At 45.1% G+C, this 23,058-nt stretch overlaps 1 protein-coding gene across 2 annotated transcripts in view; it reads right to left on the bottom strand.

Annotated features, from left to right (window-relative positions):
• Nucleotides 1–1,081: 1,081 nt before the first annotated feature.
• LOC135370150 (uncharacterized) overlaps nucleotides 1,082–23,058 on the bottom strand; it is a 185,475-nt gene continuing 163,498 nt past the window's right edge. For both annotated transcript variants that reach the window (XM_064603843.1, XM_064603844.1), the window contains 27 exons: nucleotides 21,985–22,167; nucleotides 21,355–21,426; nucleotides 20,393–20,575; nucleotides 20,259–20,330; nucleotides 19,980–20,186; nucleotides 18,363–18,482; nucleotides 16,452–16,556; nucleotides 16,215–16,343; nucleotides 15,618–15,740; nucleotides 15,415–15,498; nucleotides 14,494–14,613; nucleotides 14,316–14,423; nucleotides 12,688–12,816; nucleotides 12,420–12,626; nucleotides 10,297–10,413; nucleotides 10,130–10,237; nucleotides 9,409–9,537; nucleotides 9,203–9,325; nucleotides 9,033–9,116; nucleotides 8,422–8,541; nucleotides 8,301–8,363; nucleotides 6,551–6,726; nucleotides 6,368–6,495; nucleotides 6,122–6,264; nucleotides 4,916–5,154; nucleotides 3,595–3,772; nucleotides 1,082–2,729 (listed from right to left, as the gene is read on the bottom strand). In XM_064603843.1, the coding sequence (XP_064459913.1) occupies nucleotides 2,476–2,729; nucleotides 3,595–3,772; nucleotides 4,916–5,154; nucleotides 6,122–6,264; nucleotides 6,368–6,495; nucleotides 6,551–6,726; nucleotides 8,301–8,363; nucleotides 8,422–8,541; nucleotides 9,033–9,116; nucleotides 9,203–9,325; nucleotides 9,409–9,537; nucleotides 10,130–10,237; nucleotides 10,297–10,413; nucleotides 12,420–12,626; nucleotides 12,688–12,816; nucleotides 14,316–14,423; nucleotides 14,494–14,613; nucleotides 15,415–15,498; nucleotides 15,618–15,740; nucleotides 16,215–16,343; nucleotides 16,452–16,556; nucleotides 18,363–18,482; nucleotides 19,980–20,186; nucleotides 20,259–20,330; nucleotides 20,393–20,575; nucleotides 21,355–21,426; nucleotides 21,985–22,167 (3,704 nt within the window). In that variant the 3' untranslated portion in view covers nucleotides 1,082–2,475. The remainder of the gene's footprint in view (nucleotides 2,730–3,594; nucleotides 3,773–4,915; nucleotides 5,155–6,121; nucleotides 6,265–6,367; nucleotides 6,496–6,550; nucleotides 6,727–8,300; nucleotides 8,364–8,421; nucleotides 8,542–9,032; nucleotides 9,117–9,202; nucleotides 9,326–9,408; nucleotides 9,538–10,129; nucleotides 10,238–10,296; nucleotides 10,414–12,419; nucleotides 12,627–12,687; nucleotides 12,817–14,315; nucleotides 14,424–14,493; nucleotides 14,614–15,414; nucleotides 15,499–15,617; nucleotides 15,741–16,214; nucleotides 16,344–16,451; nucleotides 16,557–18,362; nucleotides 18,483–19,979; nucleotides 20,187–20,258; nucleotides 20,331–20,392; nucleotides 20,576–21,354; nucleotides 21,427–21,984; nucleotides 22,168–23,058) is intronic.

Genomic DNA, 23,058 nt, shown 5'->3' with positions numbered 1-23,058 from the left:
TTGGGTAAAATGCTCTCAAGCTACTTTGTTGTAGATTTTTTTAGGGGGCCACCGCCATCTTTCGTTAGATGGAAACGGAAATTTTAAAAAAATCCTAAAACCTCAGGCTTTAGATACACGATAAGAGTGTCAATGCCTGAAAGTGTACCATCGTCTCTCTACCAGTGGCGTACCCACGGAGGGGCTAGGGGGGGCCCGAGCCCCCCCCTACCTGCCACTGACCAACCCACGCAAATCGTGCAAATCCGAGGAGAAAATAATATATGGGGGCGGGGGGGACCAGTGTGACGATCGCAAAAGTTCTTACAGTTCATGGCGTCTATCTAAGCGGCACACTTGAATGGTTTCCAGAGTATGAGCTTTTCAAAATCCTTCCAATCTCGTGCCACCAGCTCATTGAACATCACAGTATAATCGTATTGTGAATGTCCAAATCAATTATTTTTGTCTTTTTTTTTTTTTCAACCGCGTGCAGCGGTGTGCACAAGTATTGTGCGTTGTCGCACCCAGGATCAGCGTCGGGGAGGGTGTGGGCGGGTTTTCGTATAGACAGGGTGTCTACCAAACTGCAGCCTTCAAATTCCCTGACTTTTCCAGGTTTTCCCTGATTATTTCAAGCAAATTCCCTGACAAAATCCAAAGGGAACTTGGTTCCTGCTCCTACGTTTTGATATAGATCCCTCATAAAAAAGACCATTTATTAAGTATTAGTGAGGCTATCCTACTTTTCTGGCCTCAGGACTTGTCGTACTGGCAAACTGCTACTCGCAGTAACATTGCTGCGGCATCGCCTCTCAACCACCGGTCGGCACTTGCGAATTCGCCGTGCATCATCATGGTCCTTGTCCACGATTTTCCCTGACTTCACCTGATTTTTGGCCAAATTCCCTGACAATCCCCTGACTTTTCCAGTCACATCAAAATTCCCTGACAATTCTCTGTTTTCCAGGTTGGTAGACACCCTGATAGAGCCCCCCCCCCCCCCACCTTGGAGGTCTGGCTACCCCACTGCTCTCTACCCACTACAACCTTTGCGTCATCCGGCATGCAACAGGGGGCGAAGACTGCTCGTTCGACGTAATGCGTGGAAAAAGCACACTTTATTCATGTGTTAAAAATTCAATGGCAATACAAGACTGCAGAAGTTTGTCATTAGCAAAATATAAACGACATGTAACGTTGCCACATAGCCTACAAAAAATAGCTGCCATACTGAGATGTTTTCCTGCCCGGGCAGTGGCACTCATCGAGGAAAACTGCCACCGAGAAAAGTTATCACAGCAAAAACCTTTCATCTGCTAAACTATGGGCTCGCTACTAATTCATATACCTAAGTTTAAATACAACACGGAGGTTTCACGAATAGACGAGACACGGAACCAGAATGGTCATCAAATGTCGCTTGACCTCTGCGGGGACACGGCGCTCGTCGAAAAGAGGCTCTCGTGTCGAGAGAGGAGAAACGACATTCGAAAGACCAAAGCAAAAGCACGGCAATACAACGACCCTGTCCGTAAACATGCGCACGACATAAAGGTAAAAAAAAAACAGATCCCATCAACAAGCACACAGGTTGGTCCCAGAGTAACTTGTCTCATTGGAGACGCGGGAGAAAAGCGTTAAAGCAACGTGCACTGGTTGCTCTTCACTTAAAACATCCGTGACCTCGACGGGTACAGCTTACACAGCCTGCTACAGCTGTTTTGAAGGTCGAATACGAGTGAAAAAAAGAAAAATGCGAAGGAAATTAAATCTGTTCGTCGTTCATCAGCGGAGTAGTAGTACACTCCTGAGCTTCACCGGTGGACTAACTGGTTGCGTGAAATCCAAGTTACTGAGAGCACCCATCTGTGTGACGCAAGCTTCCTAAAATTCACATAAAATATAACTCTGTCCCTGGACATTTCTTTGTATAGCTGCCATTGGAAATAAAACTCGCGCATCTCGTACACCAGAAAGAAATGACTTGGCTTCCCAGTGACGCGCTGCGTCACTCTGGTGTAACCCGAAAGAACACCCGCGCTCATCGCTCGGAGAAAACTAAGAGACAATCACTCTACAAAGACCACCCAAACATGAGGTCGCAGACTTGAAGAGAGGTGAAAACAGCATCGAAGCAGCATTTTGCGCACGGGCGTCCTTTTTGTGACTCGCACAAAACTTAAAACCAAATTACTTCGACGCAATTCAAATAGAAATGCTACAACAGACACGTCTCGTTTTCAGCGTTAACTTACTGTTCGAGAAGTGAACCTCTCGATATGTAAACAAAAAAAAAAAAAAAGGGGGTACTACGCAAGCCAGCAGCGTCTATGGAACACCTACAACAAAAACGGCCAATAAATACATTAGCATGTAGAGCAGTGAGGTTTCAGAAACCGCTGCTGCAGCACATGGTTTCACAGTTGGAAGAAAAGCACAAAAGTCCTAAGACGTCCTCATGTTCAGGAAGCCACGGTGAAACGGCCCTCTGCCCTACCGCACAGAGGACTGATAGTAATCGGGCGAAGGCTCCGCCAAGGGTTCCGGCGTGGTGTACAGCGGATTCGGAAAGTCCGGCGGATGGGGCAGCGGACCCTCCGCCTTAGTTCGACGTCGGTACGCCATGAGCCAGCAGGAGATGGCTACGGCTACGGCCACTAAGGCTAACAGAGTTGTGATAACCAATGACACAATGAGGCCCAGTTTCGGCAGGCACACGCTGTCGATTTCCGTCACCTCGGGGCCAGCTGCAACGAGAAAATCGCGCCATGATATAGTATCGAACACCATCATCGTGTTACATATGCAACGAGGGCAGTTGACAAGGAGTCAGCGAACAGGAATCGATCCCACACGCTGCCGGTCAGGGGTGCTGCTTGTCGTCTGCTGCGTTATGCTCTCGTCAATGTAACAAGGCCTCATTCTTGAAGGGCGTCTGCACGAATTCTCACTTACGTTTTCTTTTGACACACATTCACACACAGACAAACAAACCAACCGAGGTGGTTGAGAATTTATCAGATAATAGTATAGCACAAATTGCAGAGGCTGAATCAGCAACTGGGACAAATAGAATATTTAGGCCCCACGAATGCCTGTGCAATGATCCGAGGATGGCAGTTGACAAAAAGGTTACGGTACCTATGTTGTTGTCCCTCCCGTTACACACCCCTTGTTCATCCACCTCCTTCCCCTTACACACCCCTTGTTCATCCACCTCCTTCCCCTTACACACCCCTTGTTCATCCACCTCCTTCCCCTCACGCCCCTTCTAACACCCTCGCTCATCGTATCTGCCTGCTCGGAGCGAGTCGAGCCCACTTATTTTCAAACGTCGCCTCTGAACCTCCTATACAAAGCAATGCTTGGATCCCAAAAATAGTGGTTAGCAATCCTTTCCCTCCACGTTACCCCAGTCACCTTTCGTTTCCCTTCCTCTTCGACCTCCCGTAGAATACCCAGCTACAAGACATTAGGAGGCTGACCTCTCCTTCCTCCAGCGTCACAACGCTAACCTCCAAAGCCATAATGCTGCGGGACAGCTGTTCAGGTGTGCCCGTGGCAACATGATTAAAACGCGAGTTATGCGAGAGTTACGGGCTGTTTACGTACCTTCTGTGGTAGGTGCTACTTGGTTCTCCTTCTTGTCAAAGGTGAGTATTGCATTGGATTGCACCATGATCTCTTCCCTGAGTTGTCCTTCTTGGAAGGAAGTGCCCAACTGGAGATCAGTGCCCGTAGCCTGACGTTTCCTCCTCCTTCCAAATGCGTCCACTCCGTCGCAGTGCACCTGAGAAGAGCACATTGCAAATTATTAGTAGGCACAATGTGTTATCTGACGTGTTTGACGTGATCCAGAATATACCTAGAGCCTGAAGTTTTCGGGAAATATGTTTTTCTAAATTCGGGGGGTAAAAATCGGGTAAATAAACATGTGCACTAAATTTGTGCGAATTCGGGTGAAAAAAACTTCCATTACGCTAAAATCGGGGAGGAATTGGGCTCAGTTATTCAAACTAACTGTAGCGGTTTGGTACAAACGGTGATGTAACTGCATTTTTCTGCCAAACAAGTAAGTTGGTGCATTCCTACAGACATCCCAGAGAGGGCAATTTGCCTGGTAAAAATCGGGTTTCACCCTAAAGATGCAACCTTCAATTCAGGGTGCAAATTCGGGGAAGAATCGGGTAAAACCCTAAAACTTCAGGCTCTAAATATACCTAGCCCCGAATGAAGTACGAAGTGAATGGCAAAAGGCAACAGATAGCAAAACTGGAAATTAAATTACTCAAGGCAATGAGTACATTCATCAGTTAGTACATGTAACCGCAAACAGCACTCTTTCAAATGAGCATGTTGAAAGCATCGTAATTAGAGCCTGAAGTTTGTGGAAAATATTTTTTTTTTCCAAATTCGGGGGGGGGGGGGGGGTAAAAATGGGGTAAATAAACATATGCTCTAAATTCATGTAAATTCGGGCGGAAAAACTTCCAGTATGCTAAATTCAGGGAGAAATCGGGCTGTATTACTCGAATGAATTGTACTGGTTTGGTACAAACGGTGATATAATTGTGTTCACTGCCAAACAAGCTAGTGTTCGTTCCTACAGACGTTTCAGTGAGGGCAATTTGTAAGGTAAAAATCGGGTTTCGCCCTAAAGTGGCAACCTTCAATTTGGGGTTCAAATCCGGGGAAGAATCGGGTCAAGCCCTAAAACTTCAGGCTCTAATCATAATAGTCATCATAATAAATAGACCCTAATTAGGATCTTGGTGTTTTAGGGTTACACACAGTACAACCAGTTTTTGCCCCATGATTTGCATGATCGTCACTTAGAGTAAAACCAAGTTTTACCCCGAAAACTGACATGGCAACTTGCCGATTCAGCCACCGATACGGGCATTGGAGGGTGAGACACTGTGTCCGTACTTACTGGTGGACATGATCCAAAGCAGACGCGGATGTTGCACTGGAAGCGAAGGTTATTGCTGCTCGGGAACTTGAAGGCGTTAAACCGAGCCATGAGGACCTTGTTCTCCGGATCATACTCCCAGTTGTCAAAGATTGTTCGGTCAGTGGCACATCCATTGGCGTCTGTTACTTCGTACTGAGTTTCTTCCTCGTTGTCCATAGTCTTGGCTATGCAGCCCCTTGCAAAACCACCGTAGATTTCTGCAAAAGAGAAGAACTCTTATGTGAGTCAAGCATTGTACAACAGTGGAACAAACTTTTTCTTTGTTTCTTTTTTTTTTATACTGCAAGTTCAGAGAAAAGCTCGTGTCGGTGAACACGTTGACGTAGTTTTTATAAGAAAATTGGAAGGTGGAGGAAATGGACCCTAACTGGGGGAATGGCATTGTAGGAACTCTATATCGAGGTGGTGTTCTTTCATGTTGTGGCTCCTTTTCTCCTAGTAGTCAAGGAACATGTTATCCTCATGTTCGTTGCGCCTGCTTGCCTGCCACACATTCCCTTATTCCATGTCTCCTCCTCAACCTGTGTGTTTCTTGATGAGCGTATGTTCCCAAACTGTATCCTGTGGACTGCTTTTCTGGGTTCCTTCAGCGGCCCTGACTTCTGCCCCTCAGTTCTGCCTCTGTTCTGTTGTGATGCCCCTCATCACAACAGAACAGAACACAACTGAACAGAACTCTGAAAGTTGGAGAGTACATTTCCTGGAACATGCAGTGCCCAGAGTACAGTGTTGATCACGAGATCACAGAAGTTGTAGACTTTGGTGACAGAATACTGTAAGCAGTGTAAAGCGGGCTTCACCTAATACTCGTGTGTAATGATGTGAAGCCGACTTGCAGAATGGCGCCAAAAAACCAATGGCGGTAACGTAAAGTGGGCTTCACCTAACTCTTCGATGCAATGGGGCAAAGCCCACTTGCAGAATGGCGATAGCGATACCTCGCTTCAGTACTATTCGAAAAATATTCGAAAATTTCGAATTCTGAGAATAGGCTGAGAATAGCATTCGAATAGCATCAGATATTCGATTCGTATCCGAAATTTCGAATATTCGCACAGCTCTAGAAAACTTCGAATAGGAAATTTTCGAATACGAATACGAATCGAATATCCGCGCACCTCTAGTAATGATCCAATTATGACAAGGATCAAAAGTTAGACATACCGTGTGGTTGAACGGTGACTTTAAGAAGAAGGTCGTCGCCTATCTCAGCACTGCTGACTTCCTTCCCGTCAACCGTGCAGATCTGCATCTGGCAGGTCGGAGGAGGTCCCGTGTTGGCGATTGTGCCCGAAGTGGTGATCATGCTAGAGAGACACAGGTATTAACACATTTATTCATGTTCTTCTACTTTTTTCTTTTTTTTAATAGCTGTTAGAACCCACATTTTCTCTTATGCGAGACATTTACCTGACATTAAATCCAAGCGTGACCGTTTTCTCTCCAGTGTTGTAGACACACTTGATATGGTAGGCTCTGGCACGGTACGTAACCAGCTTCGGGTGCTTCTGAATGACCAGTATAAACGATGCTTCTCCCTGTAAAAGTTTGCCGTTGAGCGCCCCTTCCTGCCAAAGTTTTGTGGCAGCTTACATTGATGTGCACGAGGCCACATGTGTTGAAGAGAACTTTGAAGTCCACGGTTTCCCGTTCGCTGCTGGACACGATTCGATGGCACTGGGGATCCTGGCTGTGACCTTTGACGTAGATGACGCCGTTGAAGCTGTCCAGCTGAATGAGAACTTGGACACCGTCCGCCAGACACATAACTGCAAAAATGGGGAAGTGCTACAGTCCACACGTCCGCATGCACTTTTTGTTCCTTAACACCGTGAGGCTCAACCCAGAAATACAGTCGCCGACCGATATTTCGGACTATAAAAATTCTGACTTTCCAATGTTTCGGACAAAACTGTTGGCATCGTCAAACGCCCCATAGAGCCTGTGTATTTCCGCTTCCAATACTTTAGGCCGTGTTCCGGGCGGACTGCCCGGTTTTTCGTACTCATTTCGCTCCGAGCTGCCTATTTTTTCGGACTTTTCGTCTTCCAAGAGCCAAAACAGACGCGCTACAGTGCATTTCGTGACTCGATATTTGGGCAGATTTAAGCCTTTGTCTAAAAATTCGGACACCTCGATAATTCGGACAGGTTTTGTGGCTCCTTCAAGTCCGAAAAATCGGTCGGCGACTGTACTAACTTGGGCTGTGAATGTTAGCTAGTCAATTAGTTCAACTGATGGAATACATTGTGACTAATAGACGCCAGAGTGTGTGTGTAACACTACGTAACACCACCTTTTTTCTACGCTACACCCGCGTATAACAGTGGCACATTTGAGGTTGCTTCATTCGAGTAGAGTAGGCTTCAACGTTACTTGAAAACATGCGTCCTGTGAGATTGCGCGTGTGATGGACATGATCCACATGCTCTTCGTAGTCGCAGGTCAACGTGCAGCAAGTTCATAGTCCGCGTACTGCGCAGTTTTGTGCGGATACAGGGTTTGTGAAATGATTATCCTACTTTTGGAGGAATTATGTTGACGGTGCAAGGATTTATCTCCTAAATATACCGAGCAATGATATAGCATGGAAAATAATGACTATGACAGTATATATATCCTGTTTTAGCAATGCACCCAAAGTGCCAGAAGCCCGTATCAGGTGCTATGATCTAGTCGAGCGTAAGGCCATATGACTTTTCTGCAATTCCACAAATCCGCGTGACATTTAGGATGCATCGAGAAATCTGGGGTTTTATATAGAATTATTATTTATTATATTATTTTTATATATTTATATGCGGAACTACAAATCTTGACTGAGGGACATAGCTTTGGTGCCGGAGACTAGTGTATACCTACGGCTGATTACGCCCTTTCCCGCACCACCAAATGAGAGGAAGACAAATGTGTACCACACGTCCCATGGTGGCAATGCTAGTTGAGCTAGTACTTCCGTTTTGCTCCCATCGGCGATATCCCGTCTAGCGTGTTCCTCATGACGAAGCATGCAATGACTAAACGTTCCCACTTGGGGAAACATAAGTGCAAAGAGTGGTTAGTACGGTACTGAAGAATTCTATGAAAACACCCAATTGTTTTTCAGACGTTACTGTTGTAACAGCACAAAGTGCCGCGTTATGCTTAGCGACAATTGTATTTTGGGTTTGTAGACACTTTACTTCTATGTCATGCAAGTTGATAAAGATTTTGTCTTCGTATATCTCCGTCAGCTGGCCTAGACGCGCAAGGACTTTCCATGGAAAATTACAGAATTTCCGATTCCCTGCCACGGAATTCGAGATTTGCCACGGAAGAAAAACCAGGCCCTTAATTAACTTACCATCGAGGCCACCAGGGGGAATATCGGTTACTGTCGGCTCCTTGGGATCCGGAGGAGGGGCACCTAAAAACGAGAGAGTTGTGATCCTGTTCGTGCTCCGCCTTTTTTTGTTTGAACCTACCTTTGTAGCAGCCGTGAATCTTGTCGTACGGATCTCCAATCAGGTCGGGCGGACAGACACAGATGGCTACGTGATTGGTCACAGTGCAGGTCGCACTCGGTCCGCAGACGTGGCACGGAGCTAAAAAGTGCAAAATCATCGGGCATAAATAATCCCAATAAATAATCCCCACCCACGTCTCGTCACAATGTACATCTGTGTTTCTTGTGACCTGATTTCCCAAACTGATTGGTCAGATTTCTGATCAAATGGGACTTGACCTGCCATTTGTATATCGCTACCACTACACATTATCGACTTTCTTATTTCGGTACTCTAGCAAATGTAGACACCTGACCCAGTACAGTATGCTTAGACAAAACAATACCGATACTGACACTGATACCAAAACAATACTGATGTAACCAGTACATTGACATCTTTCTCCTTCGAACATCAGAGACAAATTACAGCGGAAATTAAAAGTACACATTACAGACATAATTGGACATTGCTACCAGTGTAAATTATACGTATTCGTCCATCCAGATCTACCTTTATATGTATACACCTGTGTCAACAATCAAGGCGTGCTACTGTCATGTAGCAGACGAGAGAATGCAAAATCTTACGTATGCACTGGCGTGTTCCAAGATCGCATTCCTTATCGGAAGGACAGTCCCTGTTGCTTCTGCAGGATTCCTCAACACGTTCGCCTGAAAGTCACGGGGATCATTTCTTTACAAGCAGTACAAACACACAAGCAAAGTTATGTGATATTACAACAGCAAGTACTGCTTACAGCCACGAATGAAAGGATCGCCAACAGTTCCAGGAGGGCAGACACAGTCATAGCTGCCGAGGAGATTGACGCAGTTGGCGTTGGGGGCACAAGGATTGTGCAAGGACACACACTCGTTGATATCTAGGACAAAAAAATTAACGCCATTAATAAAAACCTTAACCGCAATAATGACTAAGCTTCGCACGCTTTGTACAAACGCTCACCTCTGCACGCTCCGTTGGGTTGGAGCTCAAAGCCACGGGGACAGACGCAGAATCCTTCCTGGGGCCCCACGTAGACGCAGTCTTCGTTCTTCGAACATGGGTTTGTCGTCGTACAGTTGCGACTGGTCACTGGTTAGAAAAAAGTGGTCACACCCATGTTTATACAAGGTGTCCCATGTAACATGCACCAGGTACTAGGGAATACACAGGTTCAACCAACTGAATTTTGCTAAGTCATTTTGAAAGTCAAAACGAAGGAAACACTACGAACTACGATAGATTAACTTGGCTTCATTTGTACAGAGCACTTCGGAGCTTTTTACGATTTTTTCTTCTTTTTTTTTTTTTTTTTTTTGTGTGTGTGTGTGGGGGGGGGGGGGGTTGCTCTTTCCATTGGACATGTCTGCGATGTTCTGAGTATAGGATTTACTTTGGTGCCTTTTTATTCAATTCATTTAATTAATTTAAGTTACATAATTAATATATTTTATTAAAGCAAGTTTAAATTATGTTAATTACATTCATTTAACCCTACATCAAACTGCAGCGCCAAATCGTTGCACAAAATTTCCTAGGTGTCAGCCACACATGCGATCAGAATCGACATAAATTCTACATTTTAAAAAATTTGGTTAGTCAGAACACACTGTACGAGGTTCACTCAAAAGATGGAGTGTTACAATATCTGTGCAGGATGAGTGTTTTAAATGATAAAACATACCAATACAGAACTCCCCGATACGGTCGTAGTTCGGAGGGCACCCACAGGTGTTTGTCGAGAGACAGATGAGGTTTCCTGGGCAGTTGTAGTCTATGCCACAGACCTCCACTGTACGCGGAAGAAACACGTTAGTATCCCTAAAAGCGGCATTGCCTTTTCACTCGTACCTTTGACGCATCTCACTAAAGGATTTCCAGTGTAGCTGGGAGGACAGATGCAGACAGTCTTGTGGTTCTCGACACGACAGACGGCCTCGAAGCCGCAGGGGTCGATGAAGCATGGATCTTGAAAAAGCAAATTTATACCCCTTAATATGCAAACTTCAAGCTGTACGGCACTTCTACAGCAATGCTGGAGAACTAGGAAATAGTACTGTATGTAAGTGGTTAAATTAATGGGCTCAATAATTCGTGAATTTGTGAGGAGACAGAATCAGGCAATTATTTGCAGAACCTTGAATTCGCGGTACCGCGATGCGTTGGCCCTGCACTAGGGGTCTTAGGGGCCCCCCACCTTGAAAATCCAGGAAGAAGTTAACAAAAGGTGTCACAACTGGGTAATAACGCATTGCATTTGCCGTCTTTTTGAGCCATTCTGACTGAGAGGGCTGAGATTCCTGTCACCGCAGGCCTGGACAGGCCTGAGAGGCCTGTCTCCCGTCATTCCTGTCACCGCATCGAGCGGGTATGATTGGCATTCAATACAGTGTTATAGAGTAAGAAACGGCATACATAAGTTGCCTCAGCATTCTGGGTAAAAATTTCTTACATATTTCGTTTGCGCATTTTTCTGTCATTGGTTCAAATATTTTGTGGAACTTTAAATTCGCGAAGGAAAGAGAGCTCGCGAATTTTGTGAAAATTAGTTCCTCGCGAAAATTAGTACTTGTACAGTACTTAGTGGCCAACGTGCATTAGCTACTAATGTAATGTAACCTGATCGGACAATACTGACAGAAATTGGAAGTTTTGGAACAATGGTTTTGTAATTACTTTGAACTCATAGTAAATGAAACGTATATGCTTTTACAAAAATTTTCATACGGAGAAATTTCTACACGCTTTCCACTATCAAAACTTGCATATGCTACAACAGTTCGTTTCTGCATGTGAGAGGGGGTAAACTTTGCAGAAACCACGTGACGAAGTCTCCGTCCACTCACAATGCAGCAGTAAGGGGGTATTCATAGGCCTGCATGGTGCTCCACGTGGAAACCATGTGCGCCTTACGTTAAGCTGTTACCCCCTTATTTGTGAGCTAGACCATTGAGGTTGCTCCACAGACAATGGGTTAGAGAGGGAAACTGGGGAGCTGTGCAGACAGCTGACCTCGTTGGCTGACCGTATAGCTGAAGTGCCAAAGAGTCGACTCAATAATTGTGGTGTGCCTTTCATTCACTCTGAGTGCATGTACTGCCTGGCACAAGCAATGCAATTGGAGTTATACAATCTTTCAGTGATAGAACAGCCACTTAGGGAAAACATCATAATGTGCCTTCCTAACTGCGCTTAGCTCATACAGCACGCCATCACAGACCCCAATGTCAGGGCGCTCTTTAGAGAAAAAAAAAAACACAAACAAGTGATAAAACCTGCGAATATGATGAGAACGTAAAGTTGGCATCATCTAGGGTATCTGTCTTTATAAACCAATTCTTGACATCCATTTTAGCCTCGTATTCCACATTTCTGTAGGTTTATCATTTCATTGAAATTTTACTCCATCACTGACCACTGTGGTGTCGCCACTGGCCGAATTTGTTAGACTGGCATTACCATTATCACAAATAAAGCATTCTAGAACTGCCATTGGTCTTAGTAGGACACAATGTCCATGTCAAGAATTCGTGGAGAAATCGGGCACTACGATCTCTGTTTGATATGTCATCGGGGAATTTTCGGGTGAAACGAAAGGCATACGAAACAAGCCACTGCTGTGACACTGGGATGAGAAACAAGAATATACTTCCGCTCGGAACTGGGGCAGTGGTTGACCGCGGTACTCAAACACTTGCCCGAGCTCCACAAAAGCTCGCCTTTGACTCGTGCAGGAGGGGGATTATAAAAGGAGGACAAATAGGTTGTCACAAATAGCTCTCTTTGCTGATATTACGATTCACTTTTCCGACGGTTTACCTAGAACAAGTTGAAGGACCGCAAGGATTTCGGGTCGATATCGGGTTTTACTCGAATTCTTGAAAACTTGTTCGGGGGGGAACTATCGTGAAAAATAACCCGAAAATTAAGAACCCTAAGAATGCTCTGTCAATACACAAGCAAAAGTGACTCACCATAGCAGTCCTTTTTGTTGAGATCGCAGGCCTCGTGAAGCGGGCAGTCATCGTCCGTGGTGCACCTGGGGATCTCTCGTGGGAGACAGTCACCCTTGTAGGGATCACCATCAGTGTCTTGTGGGCACTTGCATTCAAATGAGCCAGGCAGATTGATGCACTCTGCTCCCTTTGAGCACGGTTTCAGTTCACTACATTCGTTGATATCTGGAAGAGAAAACCGCGTTACGGAGGCAGGAGACGACGTTTGGAGTAGGGAGAACCTCACCTCTGCATACGCCGTTTGGTTCCAGCCTGAAGCCTCGAGGACATACGCAAAATCCTGTCTGCTTGCCCGTGTAGACGCACTCCTCGTTCGATCTACAGGGGTTGGTGGTCGAGCAGTTTCGGCTCACGGCTAGGGAGAAAACTCGCATCGTAAATCTCGGACCAACAAATTAGTCCAGAGATGAAGGGGAGAAACATATTCTGCTGTCTGTGTATTCACCAAGACCTACTAGATCATAACAACGTCATAATCGGGAACCCCTACGAGGAGCTCCTCCGTGCGATCCACTAGGGGCGCTACTCATCAGCCCGCGATATCCACATCGTGACTGGACAACAGAAATTTGAATTTTGAACGTGCAGAAGCGGACGTATTACTACCGTAGCAGACGACAGCAAGAGCTCCTATGATAACGCATGGAATGATGATGATTATCAACTTTGGAAAGAAGCATCTCCCATGGGACATCCACCGCTTGTACAAAAATACTAAGGTAAGCTGAAGCACAAAGTATTGCAGAAATTGAGGAAGCAATAACCGGGCAGATGAGTGGCGCCACCGCTAACTTCCAAATGCAGCGCTGGGAAGGGGTGCCTATGACATGGTCGTTATAATCTAGTAGGTCGTAGTATTCACCCAAGCGACATCCACCGGTATTCTTCGAAGGAAGATGCGCAAAATGTCGCAACGTCATGTCTTTTCATGCTTTCTTAACCGTGAGGAATATCCTGTGACTATGCCACAAGATATTCCATAGCAGACAACAGGGCCGGTGGCGCTGTATGCTATATGTGCGCAGTACGACATTCCCGATATTCCAGTGCAGCGAAGTTTCAATCCCGTGAGGTGTCTCTTGCTATTCCTATCACCATAATATTCCTACGGGATGTTCCTCTTGTGAATGCACGGCATAGGTTACATTCACGTAATGTCACTCGCAGGGGAGCACCACAGTTGCTGGTGGACTGCACGCCATGATGTAGGTCCTCACCCTCTCTCAGACCTTCACCCTTGTCGTACTCACCGTTTGTTTTGTGACTCTGCGTCCTTGTATTGTGCAACTATTTGTACCATATCCCAGTAAATTCCATGCTTTCAAGGATAATGGTCTTCTAAACAGTATACGTAGAGCCTGAAGTTTTCGGGAAATATATTTTCCTACATTCGGGGGCTAAAAATCGGGTAAATAAACGTATGCACTAAATTCGTGCAAATTTGGGTGAAAAAACTTCCAGTACGCTAAATTCGGGGAGAAATCGGGCTCAGTTATTCAAACTAACTGTAGCGATTTGGTACAAACGGTGATGTAACTGCATTTTTCTGCCAAACAGGTAAGTTAGTGCATTCCAACGGACATCCCAGTGAGGGCAATTTGCCGGGTAAAAATCGGGTTTCACCCTAAAGAGGCAACCTTCAATTCGGGGTGCAAATTCGAGGAAGAATCGGGTAAATGCCCTAAAACTTCAGGCTCTAAGTATACGGCAGCAAACCAAAACCAAAACCAAACTTAGCTTGACCTACATCATGGCAGCAATCCCACACTTTAGCAGCTGGTGCCCTCTGGAGCGGTGGCTTCAGTCAATAAATACTACAGAACAACCGTGACATAACGGTGCACGTATTGTTACCTATGCAGTAGTCCTGCACACGTTGGAACACAGGTGGACAACCGCAGTATCCGTTCTCGAGGCACAAAAGGTTCCCGGGACACTGGAACTCGTGAGGACAGCCAACCACTGCAAAAGGACGTACGTTTGCCATCGAGTTTAATTACCTAAATTTATTCTCCCAGCAGAATATGCTCACGTTTGTGGCAGTAGTCGGAAGGATTTCCGGAGTAGCCCGGCGGACACTGGCACGTGGGCCTATGCGCGACAACGCGGCAGTGGGCATTTCCTCCGCAGGCACCAGGCAGTAAGCAGGGATCTAAAAATGTTTCGTTACATGGACTAAGCAAATGCTGTCTGCCACACAGAAAGCGAGTACAGTAAACCCCGCGGATAACGATATCTCGTATAACGATATATCCCTCGTAAAACGATGGTTTATGATTTTACAGTCAAAATAAACATTGTTTCTACGGGGAAACGACCCGCGTACAGCGATGGAGACCGCGGTTCTGAGTACTCGTATAACGATGTTGGACGCTGTCCCATGCGCGTAACCTCGCTGCGAAAATTGCCACGATAAGATACGGTGGAATCTCGATGATACGAATCTCGCAAGGTAGCGAAAAAAAAATTGTATCATCCGAAATTTGTATCAAAAGAATTAAACCGAAATAAAAATTGAGGCAAGAAAATAGACAGCGACTGCGCATTTCAAATACTGTCAGTGAAAGAGGTCGGTGGTAACGCTTTTGTGTATCCGTGCTTTCCACCTGCGAGTTGCATGAGGGTATTCTAGAGCGAGCTTCTCCTAAAGCACGCAGGCGTTAAGTGAAGCCGACTTGCGGAATGGTGATGTGTAATGTTGCCAGAAGTTATCTCGATATGTTCCCCGGTTTCCTCCACGAATTCTTGTCGTTGTTTTCCCAAGCTAGTGCGATGCTACGCAGCTTCACGTTTTTTTAAGTATCTGTTTCTTTTGCTACACGCGGGATGGCGTGTGACTTTTCAGGGACTTATGTCAACCTTCGTATGAAGATTCGCAATAATTCGCAATTACCATCAATATCGTTATACACGGGTTTCACTGTATCACTGAGGGTGTTATGTGACAGCATACCGTAACACTTGAGCACAGTAATGTCGCAAGCCTTGTCCTGTGGACAGTCGGTGTCAGTGGTACATTCACCTTTAGGTGGTTCACCTGGAAATTGATTCATAGTTAATTTACAACCTAACACTTTGCAGTTTACAAAGAGAGCAGCACAAGGCAGAGCGCTGTCAGTTGCATAAAGTCAGTGCATCGTTTAAGGGTCGACTTACAGCCAGCGTGGTAGGGCTCTCCTGTGGTTCCTGGTGGGCAGTTGCAGTGGTAGCTGCCCACTGTGTTGTAGCACTGAGCACCAGTGGCACATGGGAATGGTTGCTGCTCACATTCGTTGATATCTTAAGTAAAGAAATAAATAAAGTAAGGAAGAAGTAAAGAATATCCGAAATAAACGTATATCCCCCCCCCCCTTAAGTAAAGAAAGAAAGTTACTTAGAGTCAGCAGGGGGTATCTGAGGAATGTGTAAAGCGAGATAAAACTCGTTTTCATATGCATCACTGTCACTTCTTGAAAAACCTGGAAAACCCTTGTCCTCTGGACCCTTGGGGTTCTCAAAATAAATAAATAAATAAATGAAAACCCTGAGAACTGGACTTGCCAAAGTGCAAACTGAGCCACTTTTCCAGGCACAGATGAACACTAAATGCTTCTTACTTTCCATTTTTTATTTGTACTTAATTTATTTTTATTTTGCCCAGTTTTACATCTTCTAGTAGGAAACCACGTGAAACTCGAAGGCACAAGGGTCTGAACGTAATGTATGCACGGTACTATACATGAGGAAAAACTAGGAGTCTTATGTGGAACATACCTCTACATATTCCATTCGGCATGAGAACAAAGCCCTTTGGACAGACGCAGAATCCGACCTGCCCCCCTTCGTAGATGCACTCCTGGTTTTCTGCGCATGGGTTGGTAGTTGAGCAGTTGACGCTGGTCACTGGGGAAAAAAAAAAGAAGAGAAGCTTAATTGCTGTGTCTTAGTGGCACAAAAAATAGCTCTGTATAGGAAGCATAGGTGGGATCAGAAATGTTCAGTACGACTTACATATACAGAAGTAGTTCTTCTGTTGGAACGGACGCGGGCAACTGCACCTGTCTCCGAGGCACTGAAGATTTCCGGGACACTCTTGGTGATTGGTGCAGGGACGAGCTGCGAGCGGAAGTACGTTAATTTGTATGTTAATGTGTATTTGTTAATGTGAATTTGTTAATGTGTGTTAACTCTCTCCTTACTGCCACAAAAATGGCCATTTTTGTGGCTGACAGTATCACTGCAAAATATGTTGCTATATAGGAAAATGCAACCGAATGAATGCCCTATCGAATGATGTAAGTTTGAGAAACAAAGCTATCTATGTATTTCCAAAATTAATTTTGGAACACAAAAAAAAATCTGTAAAAACAGCAGAAACGTCATGAAGATACGCTTGTATCTTGAACAAAAATATCAATCTACAAGTTCCAAAATATGCAAAATGTGGCAAATTTTGTCCGAAATAATATCTGCAAATATCAACACTCTGGGTGTTCATGAGTTGTGGAAAATAACATCAACAATTTTTCATGTAACTGAGCGACAGAGTTCATTGGAGGAGTAAAACAGAAATGAACATCATAATTTCTCCAGAAAACATTAGTTTCATACTCAACTTTTTGTTCTTTTGCTACTTCCACATTTTGCTATTTCACCGCTTTTCTATTGCTCCGGTTAGTTTTGAGACGGAGAGAACAGCAATAGTGCAAGTTATACGCATCCACACTTTCAGGACAAAAATTTGATTATCTAACACCTTCGGAGCAGTGATTCACGCTGCAATAACCAAAATCGAACCCAAACATGCTTCAAATGCGGGAATCGCGCACGTGAGAAAGAGGTCCGCCGCGGAAATACGCTGCCGCGACCAGGATAAAATCTCCACACTGCCTCCTTGGCGCAGAGCCAGCTTCAAAAATCACTACCATGAGGAAAAGCTAAAAGTGAAAACGAATCTCATCCTGTAGAGTTTATAGTATCCACCAAATGTCACAACTTGTCCATATCAGCTTTGGCAGCCGAGCAGCGCCGCTCCCAGACCGTGGATCACCGGTGATCAACGCTCTACGGGCACGGTAATGAAAGAGTTAACGTGTATTTGATTAGGGGTGTGCGAATATTCGAGTTCTCGAATTCGAATCGAATATCAATCGCTCGAAGTATTCGATTCACAAATCGAATATCCAATATTCGGTTTTCCGAGTATTCGACTATTCCCCGAATACAGCACCCCGAAAGTGGGCTTCACCTAATGCTTCCATGCACAAGGTGCAGCCTGCTTTACGAAATTGCCAGCCCTGCTGGACCAACACAGGCGGACTGTTATTGTATAGCTTAAGACAATGTTAGCGCAACTTAATTGTGTATACTTCGCCTGAGGAAGGGGTGGCATCCCTCCCACGTGCACATTAGCAGTGCCAGCGGAGGATTTTGGTTTGACGTCTGGGAGAGTGCCTTTAAAAGGTTAAGAATTTGTTTGCTTCACAAGTGACCTGTGGGATGTTTAGAAACAATTACAGCCTCATCTGTATAACATGCCACTGCCTGACATCAAATTTTGAAATCAAGATAAGTACCCCAGTAAGTGTAGCCTCACATAAAAAGCAGGGAACACTATCACGTAAAATTAAAGAGCAGGGGTTTCCCACAAAAGAATTGTGTCTCTCTCTTGTGACAGTTAATGCCAGAAAAATTACACTCAGGTCATGGGCTACGAATTGCGAACTTTTAGAGCGAAAGACATATATTGTAAAATTTCCACGAATATTCCATTCGGTATTCGACATTTTTTCCCACATTTGATTCGATATTCGATTCGACTTCAAATTATTCGGGTTCGCACACCCCTAGTATTTGTACGTTAATTTGTACGGGCCTCCACCGGTTAATGTCGGTGGCTTGGTCACATGAGCAATAACTTACAGACAGTGCACTCGACGTATGGGTTTCCACGCAGTCCGCTGGGACAGTAGCACTCGTGCCGGTGGTTCACGCCACGACATTGAGCTCCACGACCGCATACTCCGGGTCTCAGGCACGCATCTGGATACGATTATCAAGCCGTAATAGAAAGGTGTCATTAGAACGTACATACCAACTAACGGTAAACAAAACCGAATAGCTGCAGGTATAAACCACAAGATCGCACGACCACATTTTGCTAGCTTCCCAGCGAATGCCCATTTGTGACAGGGGCGGCTTTTACGACTGGTTAAGCTAAGAGCGGTTATTCTCCGCAGAACTGATGTCGTTCAAGCTGCAGCCAATGGGCATCGTAGCTCCAAATGTGCTAGTTGGTCCATTTTACTGATCAAAATCACCACATTATGTTTAGAGCCTGAAGTTTTCGGGAAATATTTTTTCTAAATTCGAGGGGTAAAAATCGGGTGAATAAACGTGCGCACTAAATTCTTGCGAATACGGGTGAAAAAACTTCCATTACGCTAAAATCGGGGAGAAATCGGGCTCAGTCATTCAAACTAACTGTAGCGGTTTGGTACAAATGCTGATGTAATTGAATTTTTCTGCCAAACAGGTAAGTTGGTGCATTCCTACAGACATCCCAGAGAGGGCAATTTGCCTGGTAAAAATCGAGTTTCACCCTAAAGAGGCAACCTTCAATTCGGGGTGCAAATTCGGGGAAGAATCGGGAAAAACCCTAAAACTTCAGGCTCTAATTATGTTGCAGAAGCATATTTTCTCGAGTCTGTTCATCCTATTGGTGAGTCTGACCAATGCCACCTATATAAAGGTCACTTAAACAATGTGACGATTAACAGTCCGCCAATCACGACAGACTTTCGTTTAGCCCTTGCTATTGGGCAAACCGCCACCAGCCGCATGCACAGCCACCGGTAGCCGCAGAAAGCCTGCATTTCAAATCGTCCGCAGGATCCGCCGGATAAAGCAGACAACATCCCCATTTTATCGGCCCTTGTGGTGAAGGAGAGAGAGGAGGCATAAAGTAGGCTTTATTAATCTAGGTGGCATTGGTGTGGGCTTCTGAATTTAGGATGCTTCCGATTGGCTATGGCTTAACAGGCCTTCCGATTGGCTATGGCTTAACAGGCCATTTGAAAAAGTTCCAGGGTGCAGCGCGCGTCCTGGCAGGGCGTGCCGGGAAATGCTGCGCAGAACGACAGCGATCTGCTATCGTCTCCGATCGTCGTCGTCGTACTGGTGTATGCACCCTCGCTGTCGTTTTGCACAGCATTTCCCAGCATGCCCTGCCAGGGCGTGTGCTGCACCCTGGAACTTTTGCAAATGGCCTATTGGGAGTTGTCAGATGTGTGCACAGTGAGTGTTTGCTTAAAATTCGTAAGAGAAATGGCTTCAAACTCTGTAACACCAGTTTCTAACACACATAATGGTTCTAAAAAATTTAGGAAGGAACGATGGTCGCTCCAAAGCGATCATTTTATCTCGCCAACCTGGAAGTATAAATTTTAGACAGCTAGTTGCGGTGGTTCAACGTCGACTACTACTCGCATTTGCCAGCAAAATACGTAGTTTCTTCATAACTAAGGAACAAAATCGTACCGTAACACTGCTCAGTAAGAGCATTGCAAGCTTCGTTGTCCTTGCAGTCGCTGTCCCGGCTACATCCTTGGATGCGCTGACGGCAGCGTCCATGGTAAGGATCGCCCACCAAGCCACTAGGACAGCTACACTTGAAGCTTCCGGGCAGGTTTGTGCAGACTGCACCGTGAGCACATGGACCGCGACCGTGCAGGCACTCGTTGATATCTGCGAACAACACAGAACATTTGTATACAGTGAGTGCAATGTACTACACCCTGTTTCACGCGAAATACTCACCTTTGCACTGTTCGTTGACGCAGAGATACCCGGAGCCGCAGTGACGGTCTTCGGTACACTCCGGTAGGGGCACTGCGTAGTTCCAAGAACGTTATTTTGCAACATATCCTGAATGATTAACTTGGGTTGCTCACCTATACGACAGTGGTCTTTGGCATCTCCTGTGTAGCCAGGCAGGCAGTTGCAAGTGGGTTCGTGGTTGATAGGTCTGCACTGAGCGTTGATGCCACAGACGCCACCTAGACTGCAAGGGTCCTGACAGATGTTGTTGATACAGGCTTTATCGTAGGGACAGTTGCTATGTGTGCGGCATCCAGCTGCATGGAAAGACGAGGTATGGCGTCACGATGAAATTAGTCGGGAAAATAGCGAACAAATATAGGAGTAAGTCGGCGGCAGAGCACACCTGCATTCGTCCCGTAAAAGGTGCATGAAACCGTTCATACATGAACCAAAATACAAATAAATTTATCTGTTAACACCTAGGTGTACATTGTAGTGTGCAGTACACAGTCGCAGTGAATAAATTACACTAACTGCAGAGACTTAGAGACAGTTTCCAGGACAGCCAAAAAAAGAAAGTGATATAAACCAACAACAAGCACTGCAAGATATAACGAATGATCCGTTAAAAGCGTGTTCTCCTTGTTAAAGAAAGGACGGTACATTGGTATGCTCAACTAGCATTGCAAGGCCCAAAAAAGCAAGGTCTGTTTCTGATTCTATCGCTATACAATGTTTTCACACAAGAAATGTGAGCACAGTTAATCTGCACAGTGCACGGTAGATTTTTGATTCCCAAACACACCAAGCATGCTTTCTTTTCCCCATACAATGTACCTCGCCAACATTGCTATACATTTATAGACTTTCCTGGTGCTGGCAGCAAATTACCTTAGCTATTTGATAACACTGCCCTTCAGAAAGACAAGGAACATGAGGAACGAAAGACAAAGAGTAATCAGAAATGTATGACCCCCGAGAATGAAATGAGTGTTTTTTGACTGTTTTTTTTTCTTGTTTCGTTTATTTGTTATTGTGTTGCTACATGAATGGAGACTACTCACGTGGGAGACTACTCAATGGGACTACTCACGTATGCATCTTGATGAAACGCAGATGTCGCCGAATCCACACTCCTCGTCCCTTCTGCAGTATCCCTCCGGCACTACAGGGAATGGTTTTTTTGTTAACTGAGCATACGCCATATGTGCTGGGCTCTTTCACACATAAGAGTACTCCATCGACAGTACTTTACAATAACTGTTTTCTGTTTTTCGAAAGGAAAAGCATTCTTTATTTTTTTACGTTGCAAGGCTGTGGGACACAAGAAAACTGCTCGGTTCCCAGGCTTGCAGTTGTCGGGTTTTGCTACCTGTAATCAACTAGTATTTACATTTTCCCGTTTGATGTCGATAATTTTAACAGATACCAAATTATCAAGGCATAGAGTCCTAATTTTTTCTTAATAAAACACTGGGTAGCATCATGAAACGTTACCATACGGGGTAGTTGCATGCTACAGCAATATTAGTATTCATAGAACAAACTCAATCAATTAATTACTGTAGTAAACATATTTTTATTCGTGATGTATTAATTTTCGCGTATCCCGCATTCAGATTCGACTTAAAATATTCGGATTCGCACACCCCTAGTATTTTTGTTAAAAAGGTGTTCGCTATAAAGGAGTTTGACTGTATAAAGCAACACAGGCTTTACTTACCTTTCTCGCACGCAGTCAGTGGGTCTCCTGTGTAACCCGGTTCGCAGGAACACAGTTCTCGGTGATTAACGGCCGAACAAGTGGCATCCCTTCCGCAGACACCACTACGCTGGCACGGATTTTGGCACTGGTTGTAGATGCAGTTCTCATCCAAGGGGCAATTGGCATCTGTTCTGCACCCCACTGAAGGACGCAGATTCAATTTAATGAGTGCTAGCAATGACTCTGGCACACAGTATCATAAAGTCGCCGTCCGATTTTTTGGACACGGCGGGTATCGCGCAAAAGTCGGAATAATCGAGCAGTTCGGAAAAACGAATTTCGCTTCAAAAGTCGACTTTATTAATAGAGCCTGAAATTTTAGGGTTTTACTCGGTTCTTCCCCGAATTTGCACCACGAATTGAAGGTTGCCTCTTTAGGGTGAAACCCGATTTTTACCAGGCAAATTGCCCTCTCTGGGATGTCTGTAGGAATGCACCAACTTACTTGTTTGGCAGAAAAATGCAGTTACATCACCGTTTGTACCAAACTGCTACAGTTAGTTTGAATAACTGAGCCCGATTTCCTCCCCGATTTTAGCATAATGAAAGTGTTTTCACCCGAATTCACATGAATTTAGTGCACATGTTTATTTACCCGATTTTTACCCCCCGAATTTAGAAAAAAATATTTCCTGAAAACTTCAGGCTCTATTTATTAAGTACTAGTAGGCCGGAAAAAGTTGTCGATGCTTTCTTTAACGGGCTGTCTTCGATCTCTGCCTGATAACATCGATCTTCTACTTCCATCTAGATCTACCTTCCACAGCTGCTACTTTCCGAAGCGATATCGTATACGGGCGAAAGCGCCGCAGTCGCATTTATTTGTTCCAAGTTTGACGGATGCGTTGTGAGACGGCAAGCCGTCGATATCCCGAACACGTGGAGGGAACATATCGGGATAACTTCTGGCAACATTAGGCGTCACCATTCTGCAAGTCGGCTTCACCTAACTCCTTCGTGCTTTAGTGAAGCTCGAATTACTTCGCGGGTGGAGAGCACGTGCTCGGCTTCGCAAAGCGCCACGGCACGACT

The sequence above is a fragment of the Ornithodoros turicata genome, chromosome 10 (genome assembly GCF_037126465.1).
Source record: "Ornithodoros turicata isolate Travis chromosome 10, ASM3712646v1, whole genome shotgun sequence".
NCBI lineage: Eukaryota > Metazoa > Arthropoda > Arachnida > Ixodida > Argasidae > Ornithodoros > Ornithodoros turicata.
This window is presented reverse-complemented; position numbering and strand designations above follow the sequence as displayed.